Source organism: Podarcis tiliguerta (assembly GCF_965153285.1).
Source record: "Podarcis tiliguerta genome assembly, chromosome: 5".
In the NCBI taxonomy this organism is placed as follows: domain Eukaryota; kingdom Metazoa; phylum Chordata; class Lepidosauria; order Squamata; family Lacertidae; genus Podarcis; species Podarcis tiliguerta.
Window position 1 is genome coordinate 59,147,552 of NC_139538.1, and position 21,961 is coordinate 59,169,512.

At 44.2% G+C, this 21,961-nt stretch overlaps 1 protein-coding gene across 2 annotated transcripts in view; it reads left to right on the top strand.

The window, feature by feature from the left end:
- Positions 1-12,682, top strand: part of DPYSL4 (dihydropyrimidinase like 4) — a 32,695-nt gene extending 20,013 nt beyond the window's left edge. For both annotated transcript variants that reach the window (XM_083443528.1, XM_083443527.1), the window contains exons 10-14: positions 463-604; positions 2,580-2,750; positions 3,365-3,544; positions 7,258-7,429; positions 10,684-12,682. In XM_083443528.1, the coding sequence (XP_083299654.1) occupies positions 463-604; positions 2,580-2,750; positions 3,365-3,544; positions 7,258-7,429; positions 10,684-10,775 (757 nt within the window). In that variant the 3' untranslated portion in view covers positions 10,776-12,682. The remainder of the gene's footprint in view (positions 1-462; positions 605-2,579; positions 2,751-3,364; positions 3,545-7,257; positions 7,430-10,683) is intronic.
- Positions 12,683-21,961: the final 9,279 nt, after the last annotated feature.

The window sequence follows — 21,961 nt, forward strand, 5'->3', positions numbered from 1 at the left end:
GCAACTTTTTCTACCTTTTGCAACATGGCTGAGGTTAGGAGTCACTGAATAGATTGGTATCTCCCCTCTTCGCATAGAGGCCAAAACATAGCTTCTCCCCCCCCCCCCCACTTTTTTTTTAGAATTTAAGTCACTGTGACATTCATCTTGTCGCTTTGTACTGTTGAAGTCAGCACAGTAAAAAATATGGCAGAGTCAAGGTTGATTATGAATATAAAGCTGACAGTCTATTTCCTCTACTGCCTCTGTTCACCTCTATTGTAACCTCTAAGGAATCATTTTGAAAATCCACCAGTTCTTTAAAGTTTTATTAGCTGTTTGTTTCTTTTCAACTGACAACAAATCAAAATCACCCCAGATTTTCAGACTCGGTAGGAAAATATTGGATAAATTGGCTTATGCAACCATCAAAGAGCCGCCCCCCCCCCATTTCACTCTTTGCTTGCCATTTGTTTTAATTAGTGGGGATCTTCAAGTGGTTGGCAGTGCTCACTGCACCTTCACCACAGCGCAGAAGGCCGTCGGAAAGGATAACTTCACCCTCATTCCAGAAGGAACAAATGGCATTGAAGAACGAATGTCGGTCATTTGGGAAAAGTGTGTGGTGAGTCAGTTCAGCAGAATCCAGTGTGCTCTGAAAAGCAAAGGATGCTGACGTGGCTTGAACGTGTTAGATATCTCACTGCATTGTATTGGCTAAACCAGCAGTTTGCAGTGTACCTAATTTGCACTACAGAAACACAAACAAAAACCCAGCTGCCCTTCAAAATTCATACTTCTCTGAACTTTGCAATGCAGTTCTTCAGCTGAGTAATGTGTTCAAACATGCATGCTCTAAAGTGTTTATAGAAATGCACATCTTGGTGAAAATAACCAAGAAAATGCACTATATTAGGGACATTGCTTTTCAAAAATGCGCACTTTGGGCAAAAATGCATATAAACTGCTTTGAGTGTTTGTTTGTTCTTTACAATCACGCAATATATAAAAGTTATAAAATGAAATAAATATAGAATGAGAAATTCACACTTCAATGCTGATAAATCTTCACGGGGACTTTAACAAACAAACAAACAGATGCAGAATTGTGGAGAACTGAATTTAAGATTGAAAACAATGAGAAACATGAGAGAAACGAAATGGAAAGATTTGCCCATCCCTAAATGAGTAGCCATCACTTTGCTATCATAAGATAAGAATCAGATAATACCGTATTTTTCGCCCTATAGGACGCACTTTTCCCCCTCCAAAAATGAAGGGGAAATGTGTGTGCGTCCTATGGGTCAAATGCAGGCTCCTTGGCTTCAGCGATAGCAATGCGAAGCCTCCTAAGCCTGCTCTTTGAGGCTGGCGGTGGGGGAAAGCAGCGCTTCCCCCCACCGCCATCCCCACAAGCTGGGGGGGCAGCGGGAAGGCACGCGACGCCTTAGCGCTGCTCCCCGACCCAGCTTTGAGGCTGGTGGTGGGGGAAAGCAGCGCTTCCGCCCACCGCCAGCCCCACAAGCTCGGGGGGCAGTGGGAAGGCACGTGACGCCTTAGCGCTGCTCCCCGACCCGGCTTTGAGGCTGGCGGTGGTGGAAAGCAGCGCTTCCCACCACCGCCAGCCCCACAAGCTGGGTTGAAAAGCCCACAGGAGCCATGCAGCCTTTAAAGAGTGTGCCGCTCTTGGGGGCTTTTCCCAAAGGAGGGAGAAGGGACTGACTGGCCGAGTCAGTCCCTTCTCCCTCCTGTGGGCTTTTGCGGGAGGTGGGGGAATTCCGCCACCTCCCGCAAAAGCAGGGAGAAGGTCTTGGAGTAGCGTACAGGCTGCATGCAGCCTGTCCGCTGCTCCCAGAGCTGCGGGGGGGGGGGTCATATTTTCCCCTTGATTCCCCCCCCCCTGAAAACTAGGTGTGCCCTATGGGCCGGTGCGCCCTATGGGGCGAAAAATACGGTATCTATAATTTTAAGTGTTATGGACTAGAGGGACCTGTGGCCTTCCAGATATTGTTTGACTACAACATCCCTTCATCCCTGGTCTTCATCCCTGACCATTGATTATGCCAAGTAGGGCTGATGCGAAACAGCTTCTGGAGGTCTGCAGCTTCTCCACCTCTGGGAAAGAGTTCAGTGCTGAGTTTTATGAGCAGTCACCTCCTAATGCCATCAATAGACATGTACCATCCCTACTGTCTATGTCACAGTAAGAATAGCTGTGTTGGATTGAACCACCTTGATCCACCTGGTTTAGCATCCTTTTTCCACCATTGGCCAGTTGGATTTTTCTGGGATGCTTGCAAGCAGGGCATGATAGTAGGTAGCCCTCCTTTTTCACTTGTTCCCAGTATCTTCAGTACTTCAAAGATAAGTAGTTTTTTTCCCCTTCTCATACAAGCTGCAGTATGAATTACAAAGGAGCTCAGCAAGGGGGATAGATTTGGGATGAGATGACAGATTAAGGCCAGAGACTTTAATCTGTTTGCCTGAATGTAATACTTGTCAAATGAGCATGCTTTCCACACCCCAGAGGTCTATGGTTTTCAGATCTCTCTTTCTAAAATCCCCCTCTCCCTTCTTTCCCTCTTTCTGCCCATTTGCAGGCAACGGGGAAGATGGACGAAAATGAATTTGTAGCAGTGACCAGTACAAATTCAGCAAAGATTTTCAACTTCTACCCCAGGAAGGGGCGGGTTGCTGTGGGTTCCGATGCTGACTTGGTGATTTGGAACCCGAAAGCTACACAGATCATCTCTGCAAAATCTCACAACTTGGTAAAAGAAGAACTCACTGCTTTTACCTTTCTTCAGCACATTAGAAGTTTCATCATTTATAATGTTGAGCTACTAATTAGCTGTGATAAAATGTAATCCAGCTAAGGCTGCTAGCTTGTTTTCCAGCTTTGCTTTTAACTGTGGTTTATCTGCATGCATTAGCAGGTGCTCATGTTTATCTCCCAAGTGATGAAAAGGGTCACCTACAAAATGCTGCAGTTCAAACTATTATTAATGCTTGCAAGCAGGTGAGGTAGAGCTCCCCCCCCCAGTCAGCTGACAACCTTAGATCCATCAAAGATTGAACATTAAATTTCACCAATTTCAGTAGAGTTAGTAATGTGCTATGCAGCCAGATCCTATTTGTGTTTACTTGCATGTAAGTTTCAGTGAGTGCCCTATGTATACCTTGGAAGCTGTGCATGATCATTCAAAGCCACCTGGAGATTATGCACATTGACCAGGCCGTGGGCACCACTTCCCGTTTGTGTGCACATTTTCAGTTGGCATTTATGAACATTCGGCATCCAACCCACCATGGTGACCCTCTGACACTTACCTTTTGATATAATTCATCTTGAAGCTGATCAAGAATCTCTTGTTGGTTTTGCCAGAATGTAGAGTACAACATATTCGAAGGAACAGAATGTCACGGTGTCCCTACGGTGGTGATAAGCCAAGGGAAGGTTGTGCTGGAAGATGGGAACCTCTTTGTCACCCAGGGCATCGGCCGTTTCATCCCTCGAAAGACATTCCCTGATTTTGTTTACAAAAGGATAAAAGCAAGAAACAGGGTGAGAACATTTCTGTACATGAAACTCCTTCCTTCCCACTGCTGATGAAATGCTTCCTTGTCTCTTGGAGGCAGTTGCAAAAACTGCTGATCACAGGATCTGGAAAGAGCTGTTCAGTATGGTCAGATCTACTGTGCAATATTTAAGCAGGTCTTTCTGGAATGTAGCTGTTAGGGCTTGAGAATGAAATCCGGCATATTTAGTAGTGGATTTTGATGTTTTTCATATTGGGTGTTAAGCTTAGATGATGGCTGAAGGTGAAAACTAGGTATGAGAGTTGGATTTCCTAAATGATTCCCTCTCACCTTATTGCTGCTTTCACCCTCATGCTATGACTTGCACGGCCATAAGTGGATTGCAGCTGTGACCTGGAATCTCATATATAAGAGGGTTTTGAATAGTTAAGACAACTGATAAATCTCAGAGACAGAATTGGTACAGCTAGGCAGACATTTGGCCGGAGGCTGGGCATGTCAAAAAAAGTTCAGTCAGTGTTCAGCCAATGGGTCATAAACTGCCCTAGATATGTACAGACTGATCTAGGATAATCTGCATCCTCAAGTAGGAACTTCATGACAGCCAATGAATCCTCAGTTCCATGAAAAATACCTATACTTAAAAAAAATACAATGAATCACTATGGAATGATTGTATCTCGTAGCAAGTTTTCATCCTCTTCCACTTCCTTTCAGGACTCTAATCCTTCAAAATTCTAAGAATCATTATCCCTTGAGGTAGCATAGATGAGAACTAGGTAAACCTTGTGGTACCCTCCACAGATGTTTCCTACCTGTTGATCCTCACCAAGCTGTGTTCTTGCACACTTCCTCCTCTCCCTTTGCACCCAGCATGGGACAGGAGCCAGGAGTCCTTTCTCCTCTCCTGCCCTCAGACGCTCAGTTGCTTACTTTCTCTTTTGTAGAAACCATAGCTCGTGGTTGTGTTTGGGCCATTTTGTCCTCTAAACCAGTTTTGCAAACTACCTTCAAACTATGGTTTGCAATCCTGGTTGGAAAGGAAAGTGCAAACCATAGTTTGCCCATTTAGACGTAATGGCAGGATTCAGTAACGGAAGTGAAACGCATCAGTAGATGAGGGAGTTTGCAGGCACAAGGCACATTCCTGCGGTGACCAATCATGGTTTGTCAAATGGTATTTCTTATGGACAGAGGTGGACAGAATGTACTCCTGCAGAATGGGACTGTGGCCCAGGAATGCCTTTAAGGGCAACTAACCAAGTTGCCTGCTGCCACTCTTTGTAGGACTCTTTCACTCTGTCCGCAGCATGAGGGCCATGTGGTCAGGCGTCATATTGAGCATTCAATGTCAGTAGTTGCATTACTACTGAAATTTCAAGCATCATAATAAGCATGAACAAGTGTGGCCTCCAACAGAATGTTGCAGGGTGTCCTCCCTCCTAAAAAACAGTGCTGTGGTGCAGGATTAGTCCTGGCAACCATTCCCCCCTTAAGCAGAACATTCTGCTTCTCCAGCCTCTGCTCTTTTTATCTATTTTTTTTTCCATTTTCACTCTATAAGCTGTGGCTACTGAGCAGGATTAGTTCTCATTGTGCTATTTTGTGGGGGAACTTTGCCCCCCAGGAGGGCTTTATATAAAACTTTTTTTTTGTTCTGTGGCAAATCTGGGGTTCCCTGAGCATACTGATACCTCCTTCCTGTTTTTCAGTGACCTCATTTTGGCTGCAGCCTCATGGGCACCCAAACCCCTGAATTCACTGTTAGGAGCTGCAGTGTTATGAATGGAGCAGACAGGTCATCTCAGGCCCAGTATGGATATTGCAACTTGCCCCCCCAAATCCAATATTGATCAGGTCTTCTGCATGGACTAGTTGACCCTTGTGGTCCCTTCTAACTCTACATTCTATGATTCATTTAAACGTTACTTATTGTCAGGGTTGCCACAGTTGACGTTATAGCAAACAGTTGCATGTACGTGGCATACGGTAAGGAGATAAATAGGTACCACTCCAGCAGGAAGGTAGATGGCATTTCCGTGCGCTGCTCTGGTTTCAGTGTTCCATTGTGCCAGAAGCGGCTTAGACATGCTGGCCACATGACCCAGAAAAACTGTCTGTGGACAAATGCTGGCTCCCTCAGCCTGTAAAGCGAGATGAGCGCCGCAACCCCAGAGTCGTCCGCGACTGGACTTAACTGTCAGGGGTCCTTTACCTTTACCTTTAAGGAGCATTTGAACACAACTTCTTCTATGTGCAATGCTGCCTTGGAGAAGACCTTTTGGTGGCCTGCATGAGCGAGTAGCAATGCCCCACCTGGTCCTTAGCTCCCTTTACATGCACAGTTGGGTGCTCACAATCTTCCAGCACACACCTACCTCTGTGTCTGTGGGAAGGTTGCCTGCAAGAGAGCAGGTTGGTTGGTGGTAGGAACCTTCAGTGTATAGAGTGCGCACATGGAAAGAAGTTGCTTCAGGGCCCTGGATGATACCCTTAACCTTCAGTAAATAAATGCTAAGATTTATGCACATTACCTACTTATTTGGTGGGTTGCCTGGAAAGTAGCTACCATTTTTTTATCCATAGGGAGCTATATATTGAGTCCTAGCTTTACCTGCCTCGTCGACCCTTTTCTTATTTTTTTACATGCATTTGGAAGGAGTGAAATGGGGTGGGGGGGGGAGGAAGAACCACTCATAACTCTGTCAGATTCTAGCCGAAAACACTTACAAGTCCTGTAGGCTACCAATCAAACTGTGTTTGCGTTGTACTCGAAAGATGCAGCGCCCTCTGTCATTTTTAATTATCCCAGGAATGAAGTTCTCAACAAAACATACACTTCCATTTAGGCTGAGCTGGAGGTTTGCAAACTCGCCCGTAATTGGGCTCCAAATAGGGCAGTCAGTGATTGCTCGTGATGGTAATTCATTTGGGCAGTTGCCTTTGATACTCAAGGCGCTTATTCCGATTGTCTACATTCCACTCCTTGCCCTCCTGTCTAACAATAACTTCCTGGAAAGCAAGCATTAACACAGAACGGAAGAGCACCAGAGGAGCCCTGCTGGATAATCTAGTCCGGCATCCTGTTGTCCAAGATGCCTGTGGGAAGCCCAAAACTGGGACACAAGTACAATGACCCCTTCGTAGTTGTTCCCAGCAACTGGCAGCATATTGCCATCATGACTGGTAGCTATGGAGAGCCTCCATGAATGTGTCTAACCTCCTTTTAAAGCGAAGTCCGTGGCCCTTGCCACTTCTTGTGACGAATTTCATAGTTTGACTGTGTATTATCATCAGCAGCACTATAAAATATGTCTGTGTTTGTGTCAGTCTGGGTATATAACCATCTGAAAAGTGAACAACAGAGCAGAAATACTTGTTCAAAATGCAAAACGCTTCCTCTTTAAAAGGTCTCTTGTGACAGCATTTCTGTGCCTATGCCCAAGGCCAAACCATTACTTCTAGCTAACTTCTAGCATGTGTGAATGATACTCCTCAGAGGAAGAGTAGCTCTAGCTAACGTCTTGTAATAATGTTTTGTCTTGCTCTGTTGAGTTCTGTCCCTTTACAAGGAGAAAGGGGGAGACAGCTGTACTGAGAACACTTGGTCAGGAGAAAATAATAATACCATTAACATTGTTTTAGTGACAACCATCAAACATTTGGTTATGAATATACCCCAAGGAAAACCAGCAAACATTCAGTCAACTGTGATTCTCCCTCTTACTTTTTTTATAGCTTGCAGAAATTCATGGTGTTCCTCGTGGGCTTTATGACGGACCAGTTCATGATGTCATAGTAACTGCTAAAGCTGTGGCCCCAACTCCTACCTCAAGAATAGCTACCTGTTCAGGCAAAATACAGGTTCCTCCCATCCGCAACCTACATCAGTCAGGCTTCAGCCTGTCTGGTAAGTTGATTTTTTTTAAGGGGGTGGTACAAAATAAACAGCAAATTCACTTGGATAAAGAGAATGCTGACTTAAAGGGAAGCTCCCATTTTGTTGACACATTAACCATGGCCCAGATCTGGGTCACAACCTGAAGCCCATTCCAGATTTATAGTACTGGTATCTGTACTAGAATTTAGGGGTTGTGTTTTCTGCTGTTGCTACATGCTAGGCATAAAATAAGACTTGAATTAGTGACTGAACTGATGTGACTGCATCTTAAGCGCTTCATTTGGCATGGCTATGCGGCCTTTTAAGGTGGCTTGTTGCTGTTTTTATTAATCTCACACTTTGGTACCCAAGACTAAAGGCACCTTGCAATGGTGCACAAGCACTTTATCTGCTGCAAGCTAATCTACATTCTCTGTACTACATTGAAGACCTAGCAGTGCCTTTTGGTGGGCATGCGTCCAGTCACATCAGTGAGTTGCATAGTCAGTCTGTGGCCTAGTACTGTCACTTGCATGGACTTGCATCCTGTGGCTCCTGCCAGGTTGTTGGGCCCTAGTACATGACACTCCAGTTTGTGGATCGTTACTCACTTTGCAAAATTCAATTTTTGAAGGCAAGTGCCTTGTTAAGCGGGACGCGGGTGGCGCTGTGGGTTAAACCACAGAGCCTAGGACTTGCCGATCAGAAGGTTGGCGGTTCAAATCCCCGCAACGGGGTGAGCTCCCGTTGCTCGGTCCCAGCTCCTGCCAATCTAGCAGTTCGAAAGCACGTCAAAGTGCAAGTAAAGTAGATAAATAGGTACCGCTCCAGCGGGAAGGTAAACAGTGTTTCCATGTGCTGCTCTGGATCGCCAGAAGTGGCTTAGTCCTGCTGGCCACATGACCTGGAAGCTGTACGCCGGCTCCCTTGTCCAATAAAGGAAGATGAGCGCCGCAACCCCAGAGTCGGCCACGACTGGACCTAATGGTCAGGGGTCCCTTTACTTTTACCTTTACCTTGTTCAACAGTTTTCCTTTGCACCTCATTGACTCAGGTGCTGTGCTGCTGCTGCCAAAAATAGCATTCATGGAATGGGAGCTTCATGCCTGCTTGGAGAATGTTTAAGACAGGGGTCGGCAAAGTTTTTGTGGCTTGGGCCGGTTCATGGTCCAGCAGACGCCGCGGTGGGCCGGAGTGTGTGTGCATGCACATGCACAAATGCTATTTCCGGTGCAGAGGAGGCATGCGCAGCTTCCCATTGGCTGCAGGAGTTTCCTGCAGCCAATGGGAAGCCGGCCAGCGTCGCTGAAGGTGGTCCTCGCTCTGCTCCGTGCCAGTTTAATCCGGAGCACGGGAGCTCACTGAGTAGGCAGCGGGGGTCCCTGAATGGGTGGGGGGGGGTCCATGGGCCAGTTAAACGACCCCTGGTTTAAGCCCCCTTTCCAATTGGGCTTGCTTACTAGCTTGCTTACTAGCGCGCAAGGGGTAGTACAAATGGAGCACTGGATGCAGCAGTCCATCGCCATGGTTTTATGACAACCATGAGAGGGTAGGAGAAGTCAGTGCCTCCTCCAGAAGGGCATCACTTAGCACTAAGAGAGGCAGGAAGCAGGGTGGGACTGCCCATTGCATGTTCCACACTGGGAGATCACCTAGCACTCTTGGGCTTGGGACAAGGAAGGGGTCCATGAATGTACATTTGTGATATGGAAGCAGCTGGATATGTGGGGTGAGGGAAGTTTTTTTTAGCCCAGGCCCACATCCTCTGGGGTCCACACACTAGAGTCAGATGGGGCAGGGCTGGAGGCAGAAGTGGGTGGAGTAATGAATGTAAATTTTCATTTTGTACAATAGCTTAGTATCTCCACACACTTACACATCCCTCTCTATCCTCTGGGAAAATGAGAGGCATTGTCAGGGATACATTAAAGGTAAAGGTACCCCTGCCCGTATGGGCCAGTCTTGACAGACTCTAGGGTTGTGCGCCCATCTCACTCAAGAGGCCGGGGGCCAGCGCTGTCCGGAGACACTTCCGGGTCACGTGGCCAGCGTGACATCGCTGCTCTGGTGAGCCAGCACCAGCGCAGCACACGGAACGCCGTTTACCTTCCCGCTAGTAAGCGGTCCCTATTTATCTACTTGCCCCCGGGGGTGCTTTCGAACTGCTAGGTTGGCAGGCGCTGGGACCAAGCAATGGGAGCGCACCCCGCCGCGGGTATTCGAACCGCCGACCTTTCGATCGGCAAGCCCTAGGCGCTGAGGCTTTTACCCACAGCGCCACCCGGGTCCCAGGGATACATTATCAGCAGGCAAAAGTACTCAAGGAGGGAGCAAAGCAAGATTAGTAGAGAATGTGGTCTGGGGAGATTCCTAAGGGCCAAGTGGGGAGGATGGGGGTTTCATTTGGCTCCTAGACTTGAGGTTCCCTGCCCTCTGGCTTAAGTAGCACTTGTTCACCCTGAAGATTAAAAGCCTGCAGTTTGGACAAAAGAGGACCTTCAGTAGCAACCACTATCACTCCCTAGATTTTAGAAAGTGTCTTACCTTTTAACCTCTGTGTGCTGTTTAGAGCATTTTGGGTGCTTTGTAAGTCATAAACAGTAATAATATATTTCCTTTGATCAATGATGTCATTATTCATTCCAGCACGCTGTAATTATTTTGGATCACACTTTATTTTAACTCAATCCAAGTGTGAAACTCTAGAAGTGTTTAATCTTCTTTTAATCCTAAATGCTTAGCTATTAAGAGCTGTTTGAAAATACCTTTGGATATGGTCCAGACAGTTAAGTACTTTCAGACCTTATTAATTTCAATGGGGGAACTGAAGCGCAAACATAAATCTCATCCGCTGAAATTAACGTGCCTTTAGAAGTGCTTAGCGTCTGCCCCCTTCATTTCCTTATGTTCTTATAAAGGAGCATAAGATTTCCTATCTTTAGGAAGTAGCACATTATGGTTCAGTTTTCAAAGAGCATGATTCCACTGATACATGGCAAAATTCTCCATGCTACTTTTCATGATAAATGATTGTGCAGTAATAAATGTAAAAGAAAATAAAACATAATATAATATATAATATAATTAATATAATATAATTAATATAAAATATACTTGATTTGCATGTACACATTCCATTTCCTGTGTCAGCATGAATGAATCTCCATAGAAATACTCTTTTAACAATCGCATGATGCTCATAATAAGGCTGTGTTGTATTAATGAACGCATTTCTTGATTTACCTATTTGTAAGCATTCCATTGTGTGCCATTTTTTCTTTTAGGATCTCAAGCCGATGACCATGTTGCAAGACGTACTGCACAGAAAATTATTGCTCCCCCGGGTGGACGCTCCAATATTACATCTCTGTCATAATGATTCAATATTTGATCCATATGCAGACATAACTGTGATTAGATCTAACTGGGCATGATCAGGCACATTCAGGCTGCAATCCTACACCCATTTACTTGAGTGTAAGCCCCATTGAACCTGATGAGAGTTACTTTGGAGTCGATGTGTGTAGGAGTGCACTGCCAGAAACACTTTTAAGTCCCATTGCTTGAATCATAGCCTACTGAAATCAGTGGCACTTGCCCTCTTTCCCCCCCGTTGGGGCAGATAGTTTGTAGAAGTGCGTTTAACATTCCTTTAAAATTACTGTATCGTTAAAAGACTCTGCCTTGCCTACACTCCCCAAGCACCTCTTGCGTTACAAACGGTGATCACTGAGTCCGTGGTCCTTAAGAAGAACCTTTTTAAAAGTGACCATGTGGATATTTAACACTGCCAAATTAAAGGGCTTGGATGGGAGTGCACATCCCAGGAATATGAAAACGATTTGCCTTCTTACTCAGGATAAAATTCCCCTCCGTTTCTTCTTTCAGTGGAAAATGAGTGCACCCCTCCCCAGTGTATAGATTTTGTCAACTGTTTTAAATATATCCTCCAATTTTCAGCAAATCTCCAGAGACATGCATGTAAACATGTGACCTTCTAGTGAAGTGCTTTTAAATTCTGTTCAGCTGAACTGCTAGTTGTGTGCTAAGTTACAACCAAGGCATACCTGAATACTTTTCAATTTCAATTTTGAGGCTTTCTATCAATAATCTCTGCTCTTTCTACAAAAAATAGTTTTTACTGGAAAGGAATCCTTGTGCTACTTTAACACAAGCAGCTTATTCCTATATTTCCTTTCCTTTTTCTTGCTTTACCTTGCTCCTGTGCAGACATAATGCTGAACTTGGATTTGTTTTGACCAAGCTTAAGTATTAAGCCATAGGTTAAGGACTGGCCACAAACTAGGAAGTGAAAGCAAAATTTGACATGGGTTTTTTAACCACGATTTGAATCAACCACAGTTGTGTGATCATTCCCATGTCAAACAAACCATGGTTGAGAGCATCTTCCCATCATGACAACACCTCTGCTTGCAAGGTTGACAAGCAGGTTTCACTGATATCTCTCTGCACTTCCCCTTAGCTCACTGAGTCATAGGTTCAATGTGGGATCTTAACCAGAATTAAGGCAACAAACCATAGTTAGGTGTTATGTCTACATGGGCCCTTGTGAGCCTCAAACTCACTGCCAACATCTTCCTGACCCATAGGACTCCTTCATCTGGTAGATTGCCATATGGAAACCACTGCTCTAAATTTTATAGCTGCAATTTCACCAGTAACCGTAGATCGAGCCACAAATGGCTTATGACTGACATTGATTGAAAATGTCTATAAGATCTCATTGGTAGATCCTTGAACATAATTTTAGGAACCATTGTCACTCAGTATCGTTGTGGCAGCATGGATATAAGAAATACAAGTGTGGTCTGATTGTTCATGAAATTAGGTGTCATAGTGTCACTTTAGAACTGGTATAAAACATGCATCTAGACTTTGAAATAATAATAATAATAATAATAATAAGATAGCTGAATTTCTGGAACCTGGACACAATTGTGTAAGTGCCAGTATGTTTTTAGTCTTTTGTTAGTCTTGGATTTTTAAAAAACAAATTATTTATACAGGTTGTTTTTTTCCAAGTACCAAGTGTAGACCTTCTAAACCAGAAAATAGGTGTATCTGGAGGTCAGCAGCACACCGTGAACTTTTTATAAAACTTATAACAGGTTTATTATATTTAAAGCTATGTACAGCGAAAGTGATCTTCTATATTCCATATCATTCCATAAAACTATGCTTGTGACTCGTTTACACAAAACAACTTGTTTTTGTTCAGTTTTGTCATTTACATTCAATAAAGTTTCTTCGAAATCAGCTAAATGATAAGCCAGATGAATGATTCTGACCTCTCTTCTACTTCATATTGATTGGAGTTAAGGTAACCTCTGCATAATTGGTAATGACTCAACACCCGTTGAAATTTGATGGGTCCTCGATTACTGGTCTCTTTTATTTATATTTTGGGTTTTCCTCTGAAATGTTTTAATTTGTGACAATGAGGTAAAGAAAAATCATGTTTCCCCATTACTGTCTTGGCATGATAGAAAGAAGAGTGGTATAGCGTCTGTTCCTGACTGCACAAATCAGCTGTGCAAAAAGGGGGGGAGGGGATGGTTTTCCACAGAAGATTTATCAAGCTATAAAAAATGTCCTTAGATCAGTTTTTCCTGGAAGCCCCAGGAAACATGGGCAAAACTATTCATCCCTTCGGAATGAGAACAACTGTTATCCGCCTCCATTTTGAATTGGCTTCATGATGTCATTACATAGCCAAGTACTTTTGGGGGCAGTGAAACAATACAATAAATAAATAAATACCACTACTATCAAGTTGACCATATGATTCCTGATTGGCTGGGCACCTCTTCAAGAAGGAAAAAGCACTTTAAAAATGCACTAAATCAGCTACTGACCAAGGCTGCAAATAGCAGTGAGCGAGGGAAGTAAGGCGAAAGGGCAGCATTCGTTTCGCAGCAGGAAAAGCACTTGTGAAAAATTGGTGCCACCCTATGCGTACCAGAAAGGCGTGACATCCAGACTGAGAAAAGGAAACACCATTTTGCCATGTCAGTCATGTGCAGATAGGAATGTATCCTGCAACGGGATGTGAGGGCGATCTGGCTGCGACATCTGTCACCCCATTGATCGCCAGGGTTGATTCGGCTGATCTGGCTGGCTAGGCGGGTGTCCCCTTCCTCCCTCACCGCTCCATGTGCATCCCTCCCGAAGCTGCGCGCTCGGTGGAAGAGGACAACCATCCCAGATAGAAGGAGTGTACCGTTCTTCGGTCAAGGGTATACGATAGCTGCGCTCCCCTGCTAGAACCTCCAAACAAGGAATGTATCCTGCAACGGTACGTGGAGGTCTATATGCAGTTCCTCAGCTCTGTCCATTAGCCAGGATCGCTGACATGTAGCCATTTAAAAAAGACAAAACCTGACAATCAGATGTTCAGGAGGGAAAGCTGGAAGACTTATTTCAGTCTCCCTTGGCATTTCCTTTTCTGCCAAATAGCTGATCAGAGAGGTTCCAGATTATTTCTTTTTTCTTTTTTGTAATTTTTTTTATTAATTTTCAATTAAAAACATCCCAATTAATGACAAATTCAATCAAATCACAATACAAACATAAAGCCAAATTACATTCCAATTTAAAATTTCAGGGAAGAACTTCTCATGTTCTGGATGTCTGGAGCAATTATCTCACACATTCTTTTTCCTGCTTTCTTCTCTATTGTTACGCCAGTTTCCAAATTCCGATGTTAACCTCTCAAAATCTTTTCAGTCGCTGGTACAGAACTCCTATCATTTTAAACAAATCCATATGTCCATTCACCTGCCAGAACACAGTTTAATTAAACTGTGAGGTTCTGGATTCATTCGTTTGTTTATTTAAGGAAAACACACCATTGGTGGCTGGTGCCTATTGGCAAAAAGGCAGGGAAGTCAACAGTAGTTGGAGCCAGAACCAGCCAACTATACTTTTGTCCTCATTCTCCTTCCTGCTGAGTTCTGCAAAGGCAACATTCAGATCGAGGAGAAAGCAAACAGCCTGGACCATCCGCCTGGAGTGGTAAGTAAAGAGGAGAGCAGGCCTGGAGAAATCAGTTTTGAGCTGATCCCAGTGGAAATCTCAGGATTATAAAGTACAAAATGGTTCGAATTTATCTAGCGAGTGCCAACTAGCATCGCTTTCCAGTGTGGTGTGGGGCCCATTCAAATCCTGCTGTTAGTGAAAACATTCTAGCTGAAATAGGTCCTTGCTTCATATATATGTGTATATATGCGCAGCTGGAACATTTTGGATAGTAACAATATTATATGCCCTCACGGTATACCACTAAAAAATAATAGGCATGACTGGGTCCATTAATTTCAATGGATCTACTCCCAAGTATGTGGGATGTGGGTGGTGCTGTGGGTTAAACCACAGAGCCTAGGACTTGCCGATCAGAAGGTCAGCGCTTCGAATCCCCACAACGGGGTGATCTCCTGTTGCTCAGTCCCTGCTCCTGCCAACCTAGCAGTTTGAAAGCACATCAAAGTGCAAATAGATAAATAGGTACCGCTCTGGCGGGAAGGTAAACAACATTTCTGTGCGCTGCTCTGGTTCGCCAGAAGCGGCTTAGTCATGCTGGCCACATGACCCGGAAGCTGTACGCCGGCTTCCTCGGCCAACAAAGTGAGATGAGCGCCGCAACCCCAGAGTCGGTCACGACTGGACCTAATGGTCACGGGTCCCTTTACCTTTACTCCAAGTATAATTTGGTCGGAGACAACTCTTTCTCTTTAAATGGTGTTCTCTCCCTCAGATCTTTGCAATTCCAAGTAAACCCAAATGACGCACAGTGTTCTTTGACATGCTGAACATGTTTGCTGTTGTGCGTTATGTACCAGCATGTCCTGCAATTGGGATTCAAGTGCTGTGCCTAAATGGTCGAAGGCTTTGTGAAAATTAAACGAAGCAGAAGATGTACTCATTCATATGGAAAGCATTTTGAGACCACCAGAACTAAATCTGCAGCAGGATGCTGTGCTAAAATCTCAAGCATGAAATACCAGAAAAGGGACAATCTTAAGTTATTTAACCATTCTGCTTCCAGTGGTGGCATCTCTCCCCTTGATATACCTATCTCATAATATCAGACATTTCAGGTTGTACATTTATAACAAGAGATACGAAGTTCCTCCTCAGATGCTTACCTGAGCTGGATGCAAACAACTAACTTCCATAAAGTAAGGTAATGGAAGCATCTATAAGGTAATGGAAGCATCTATCACCCCTCATGTATCCCTGTAAGGTAGGTTAGGCTGAGAGACAGTGGCTGGCCAAGGTCACCCCACGAGCTTCATAGAAGAGCTGGGATTTGAACCCTGGTCTCCCAAGGTGCTAGTCCAACACACTAACCACTGTACCAAACAGGCTCGTCAGTGCTTTTGGGCTGGGAGAAATGCTACTTCTACTCACAAGAGAGCTGTAGGAAAGGCTTGTTTGGCTCATCCCACTATTTCCGATTGCCCTATTTTTGTACTAAATCCAATAACAGTTGAACATTAATTAATTAATAGTGAAAGATAGAGGAGGCATTTCCCCCACATTCGCACTATTTCAGATCACTTGCAACTATAGGAAGCCTTTATTTCTGATCAACTCGCTTTGCAAGCCCCAAGTGAGAATAATGATAAATATTTTAAATGGGTGTATATACTAAGTGCATAAGTCAAAGGCACTGACGTATAAGCTTTTTGAAATGGCTGACTCTGACTTTTTCACTTTCATTGATGCATTGCTTATTGACGAAAACAAAGTAAACCACAAGGTATGTTCTTAATTGCGCTGGGTTTGAGTGTGGGTTTTTTTTGCATTTTAGGCTGCAATCCCATATACACTTGCCTGGGAGTTAAGTCTCATGAGATCAATGGGGCATACTTTTTGAGAAGGCATGCATTGGTTTGTGTTGTCAATCTTGGAATTTTCCAAGAACAGGCCTCCAAAGCTTAAGGAAAACATTGTCCGTGTAATATTCCACATTTTTCATATTTGCTGGTGCCTAGTGCTCAAAAGGAAAAAAGGGGGAATGGCTTTTCAGTGCTATCTATCGGCAATTACTATAAACACTTGCATTAGCCATTAAGAAATAAAATAAAAGTAAAAAACATGCCTGATTAATTGAAGGCACAATTAATTCATTAATTGTCACCGTTGGAAAGTTCAGCCGATTTAATCAAACTGCACATTGCACCCCTACATCTGACGACAAGTCTGAATGCTAGCAAGAGAAGAGTCTGGGCAAAATTAAACTTCTGAGAAACGAGGTCATCATTGCTGTCTGAGAGAGCAAACAGATAGACTGTCACACCAAGCTAGACTTCCACGTGGGGCTCAACACTAAGAGAGAGTGGCAGGTTGTCTTGTCTGAACGTGTCCCCCCCCCAAAAAAAAACACACCACCTCAGCAACTTTAGATAGAAACCTTCACTGGAGGGAATGTAGCTGCCTCTAAAATTAATTTCAGGCTTTACCTGCTGTCCATTTCAGGTGCCTTCAAGTTGCAGATGCCTTTCCCATTTGATACTCTACATCAGGAGTGGGGGAACTTTTCCTGAGCAATGGAATTTCCTCTCACAAACTTTCAGGTCCCACATGCCAGTGGTGAGGGAGGGACGAGGGAGAAAGTAGGGGAAGCAACAAATGGAATTTTTTACCTTCGCACCGTTTCTGCTCACAGTCACAGGCCTCTCTCTATCCTCCAAACAGGGAAGAAGGAAGAAATGTCAGAGTTCAAAGTTACATTTCAGGAAGGTAACAACACCAAAGGATGAAGTAGTGTGGCTTGGGCAGAGGGGATGTAGCTTTCCAAAATGGACATGAGCAGTTAGCATTCTTTATGATTTGTATCTGCTCCTCTAACCAGATCCTCTGACAGACAAGTGGCCTTAGCACTAAGCAAACCTTGACAGCTGCTCAAGGTACTGTTTGTTTGTTTGTTTGTTTGTTGTTGAAGTTGTGGGTAAAAAGCATTTTCCTTTTCCTTCACTCCCTTTTACCTGCCTGCATTTGTAATCAGGAAGAATAGGCTCCTCTCTTAGGAGAGCAGCTGTCTTCTGCAAAGCAGCCCTGGGCATTATTCTCATCTCAAAGCTGTCTTTGAATATGTGAGGCTGCAATCCTGTACAGTGGTACCTCTAGTTAAGAGCTTAATTCGTTCCGGAGGCCCGTTCTTAACCTGAAACTGTTCTTTACCCGAAGCACCACTTTAGCTAATGGGGCCTCCTGCTGCCGCTGAGTGATTTCTGTTCTCATCCTGAAGCAAAGTTCTTAATCCAAGGTACTATTTCTGGGTTAGTGGTGTCTGTAACCTGAAGCGTCTGTAACCTGAAGTGTATTTAACCTGAGGTACCACTGTACTCACTTTTCTGGGAGTAGAGATGGGGAGGACATTTGATTCACTTCACATTTTGAAACCAACTTAATTCGCACTTCTCAAAATACGCAACCAGAACGCAGTCATCATTCAAAATAGGTGCTTTTATAAATTTTGCAGGGAAGCTCTCCAGCCAAGTATCATGTACAGAAATGCATGCATAAAAATATTATGAAAAATTGCTTTACAGAAATTAGCATATTAGACAAAATGGCATAGAAACTTGTGCAAATTAGGAAAAGTTCACAATCCATGCTGATAAATGCTCATGAGGACTTTTTTATATATATAATGAATTTGCAGACCAATGTGGAGATGTGGAGAACTGAATTTAAGACTGGGGAAAGTGAGAGACTCAGAGAAGCCAAATTGTCAGATTCACCCAGACAGATTATCTGGGAGTAAGCCCCCTGACTGAACTCAATGAGTGGCATTCAACTAAGTTTTATTCAGAGTAGACCCACTGGAATTAATGACATAAGTGGGACTTATTTCTGAGTTAACACATGAGTTTGCACTATAAGATAATCCCGTTTTCATTCAGAGGAATGGGGTGGTGTCATGCAAATCAGTCAATGCAGATTGATGCCAGTTAATACATAGCGGGGCATATGGCTGTTTCTTTTGTGTTACCCAACGATACCATGTTTATAAGCTTTCCTACAGGCCTCCTGGTCTAATAATGAAATATTAACAGGAAATCTGTCTCATCATACTGGCCTGTTTGTAAAGGCACTCGCTGCCTCCAGGATAAAAGGCTACCTGCAGTGTGCCTGCATGCAATGGAGGAAAGAAAGGAGCAAATACTGCTTTGCCCCTAATTTGTTTTGACAGATCCCTCCTCCACCCGCTACACACACACACACACACACACACACACACACACACACTTTGCAGGCTCCTGGCAAGATAGATTCTGGATTGTAGATCAAAAGATAAGATGCCTTAAACGGACTCTTCACACTGCGGAAGAATTAATCAGCAGAGATGAAAGTTTTGCCTTCTTGTATTTGCATATTCCCTGTGAACTAAAGCGAGTCACTGTGCTGATTTCTAAGCAGGCCCAGCTTAAGGTATTTTGTCACCTTATATCAGCCTTTGTCAACATGGTGCCCTCCAGTTGTTTGGCTCTTCTGGGGCTGATTGGAGTTGTATTCCAAAACAGCTGGAGAGCATGAGGTTGGCAAAGGCTGGCCTTCCGACAGATGCTGAACAGTATAACGTCGGTGCAGAGTATGTCGGTGCAGTATACCTGAAGGAGCGTCTCCACCCCCATCATCCAGCCTGAACACTGAGGTCCAGCGCCGAGGGCCTTCTGGCAGTTCCCTCGCTGCGAGAAGTGAGGTTACAGGGAACCATGCAGAGGGCCTTCTCAGTAGTGGCACCTGCCCTGTGGAACACCCTCCCAGGAGATGTCAACGCAGTTTTAAAAGACAACTGATGCTGTATTATTTTAATATTTGGTTGGAAGCCGCCCAGAGTGGCTGGGGAAATCCAGCCAGATGGGCGAGGTATAAATAAATTATTATTATTATTATTATTATTATTATTATTATTATTATTATGCCATCTGCCTTTCTCAAGAGACAATGGAGTATGCCTCCAGGGGTAAAGTCAAACTGCTGCATTAGCAGCACTGAAGTGACTTCCCCAGGGTGCAAGCCTGGGCAGTGTGCATGGAGGTCCTGGGCTGCTCAGACGACAAGACCCTCCTCTTGGCCTCACTGATGTGGTCCAAAGGAATGCAGAGCAATATGTTTGGCACCAGCTTGACTGTAGGAGTTGCTGAAAGGAGGTGTACAAGGCAACATTCAGGGACTCTATTCCAGACTTGTGTAAGGTTTACCCCTCAGCCTTTTCTTCTCCTGAAGATATTTCACAAGACAGCAGAGGTTTAGGATCAGAGTTTTCCTTCTGGGTGGGCTACCTCCCCAGATTGACAAGCCCCACCTGCCCCTCACTTCCCTCTACCTCACATGCAGACGCCGCCTTCTTGACCATTGGATCCACTATTGGTCTTCTCTCATCAATACACTGTAGCATGTCTTGGCATGCAGGAGAAAACCATCACCTGCCCTCACCTGGTTTTGCTGGCCAGTCAAAGCTGTTCCCGGGTTGTGGCTGTTGTCACATGCTGACAGCTTCTAGGAGCCACAGGTGAGAGGTGTGGACAGGGTGAGGACCAAAGGTGGACAAGCTACCATAGAAGTAGTATAATGTGTCCCCCATTAGAGGTACTACTTCTCTTCTAACACCCCATACACCCCAGGGAAAGAAAATAGTTTTCCAGTGTACTGTTTTCTTAGCTTAATCCTTCTGTGCTCTTTCTGACTAGATTAACCAGCTAATCATCAGGGCTTGCGATGCCCCGGATACACTGCTATGCCAAAATGGGTCAGCTAACATCACTGTGATGTCAGATGAGTGACAGGTGGGGGGCCTCTCCCACATGTCAAACCTATTCACAGTCTCAAGGGTGGGGGGAAGGCATGGTAAAGCTTAGCGAGAGAGGCCCTAAAAATATGGAATGGTCTGTGAGTCCTTCTCCAGCTCAGATTCTTCTCCAAGCCAGGGGAAAATTGCTTCTTTCCTCTCTGCTGCTTTCTCTTTTAGTGTCCTACTTAATGTTTCCTACTTGCACCATCCCACTGATCTAAAAAATTATTAAACGTGTATAATAGTGAATAATAATATTTTTCTTATTTGTACCCTGCCCATCTCACTGGGTTGCCCCAGCCACTCTGGGCAGCTTCCAACATATATGAAAAAATAAAACATTTCACATTAAAAAGTTTCCCTATACAGGGCTGCCTTCATAACTGCTTGAAAAGCCACCAACACTGGCCTGAAATGCCATTGACCAGTGTTGTGTTAGATCTCACTGTGGGCAATAACATTGGGGAAGCATCGCAGAACAAGTCTTTGTTCAAGTAAGTAGGTAATAGGTAGATATTTTTATGTCAATGGAGGATTTCATTTCCTGCATCTGGTGAAGTATACTTTAGTCCATGAAAGTTTATGCCATAATAAAATTATTTGTTAAGGCACTCCATGTTTCTTTCTTATTATTGAAATTAATTCTTATTTCTTTATTTTTTTAATTCCAGAGGCTGAGCAGTTACCCCTGTGTACTCCCTTCTTGGAGATTTTTAAGCAGAGGCTAGATGGCCATCTGTCCCGGGTGCTTTAGTTGAGATTCCTGCATTGCAGGGGGCTGGACTAGATGACCCTTGGAATCCCTTCCAACTCTATACTCTTCCAAAAATAATAACATTAAGCCGTGAGCCCCAGAAAAGCTACTGCCTTCTCCACTTACCTTACTTGCAGTCTGTGTTCCCCATTAAAACACTAGATCTCCAAGCATACAGTATATCCCACTGCATTGAAACCCACAGCCCACCTATCTTGTTGAAAACGGTAATGAGAAATGATAGCTTCCCCTGCCTAGAAGCCATGAGGTGGTTATATTTTATGCTTGTCATAAAGGTCAAGTGGAAAGAGCAACGATCCATGAAAATCTCAGCAGAAGAGGACCAAGGAACTGAGAGGGGGCCCATCCTTGAATTAACTCCAGAATAATTCCATGAATTACTGGTGTGGTTAGGGGTGGGTGGGGCCTGCACTTTTCTTCCTCTGTTTGCTTCTCCCTCTTTTCGCTAAATTCCTAAACGCCACCCAGAATGAGAGAGTCATACCGCAATCTTATGCATGTACACCTGGAAGCAAGTCCCATTGAACTCAGTGGGATTTACTTCTGAGTAGACATATACAGGGTTGCACTGTCGGAGTACTGTTTGTTGCACTTGGTTTGATTTTTTAGAAATTTAACTAGGTGTCAGGGAATCTGCCAAGACAATTATATAAATGAAGAGCATTTTCTCATTCTAAAAAGCTTATTCAGGGGGTAAGAAATCCCAGACTTTTCCCTTAGGGCTACTACCAGGTTCCCTTTCATATTCCCCAAGCTCACAGAAAAGGGGTGGGCAGACTTGAAAGAGTGTAGGATCCACTTTGGTTTTAACTAAAACCTTGAGATCTATCTCCCAGAGCTGAGTACAAATCACAGACATTTAGAATTAAAGATTTCCAAGCCTGAGAATTACTTTAGAGCATCAGAACCAAACAGAGTCCATTGTCCTTCTACACAAAAATCTATTGTTGGTTACCCCAGGGTT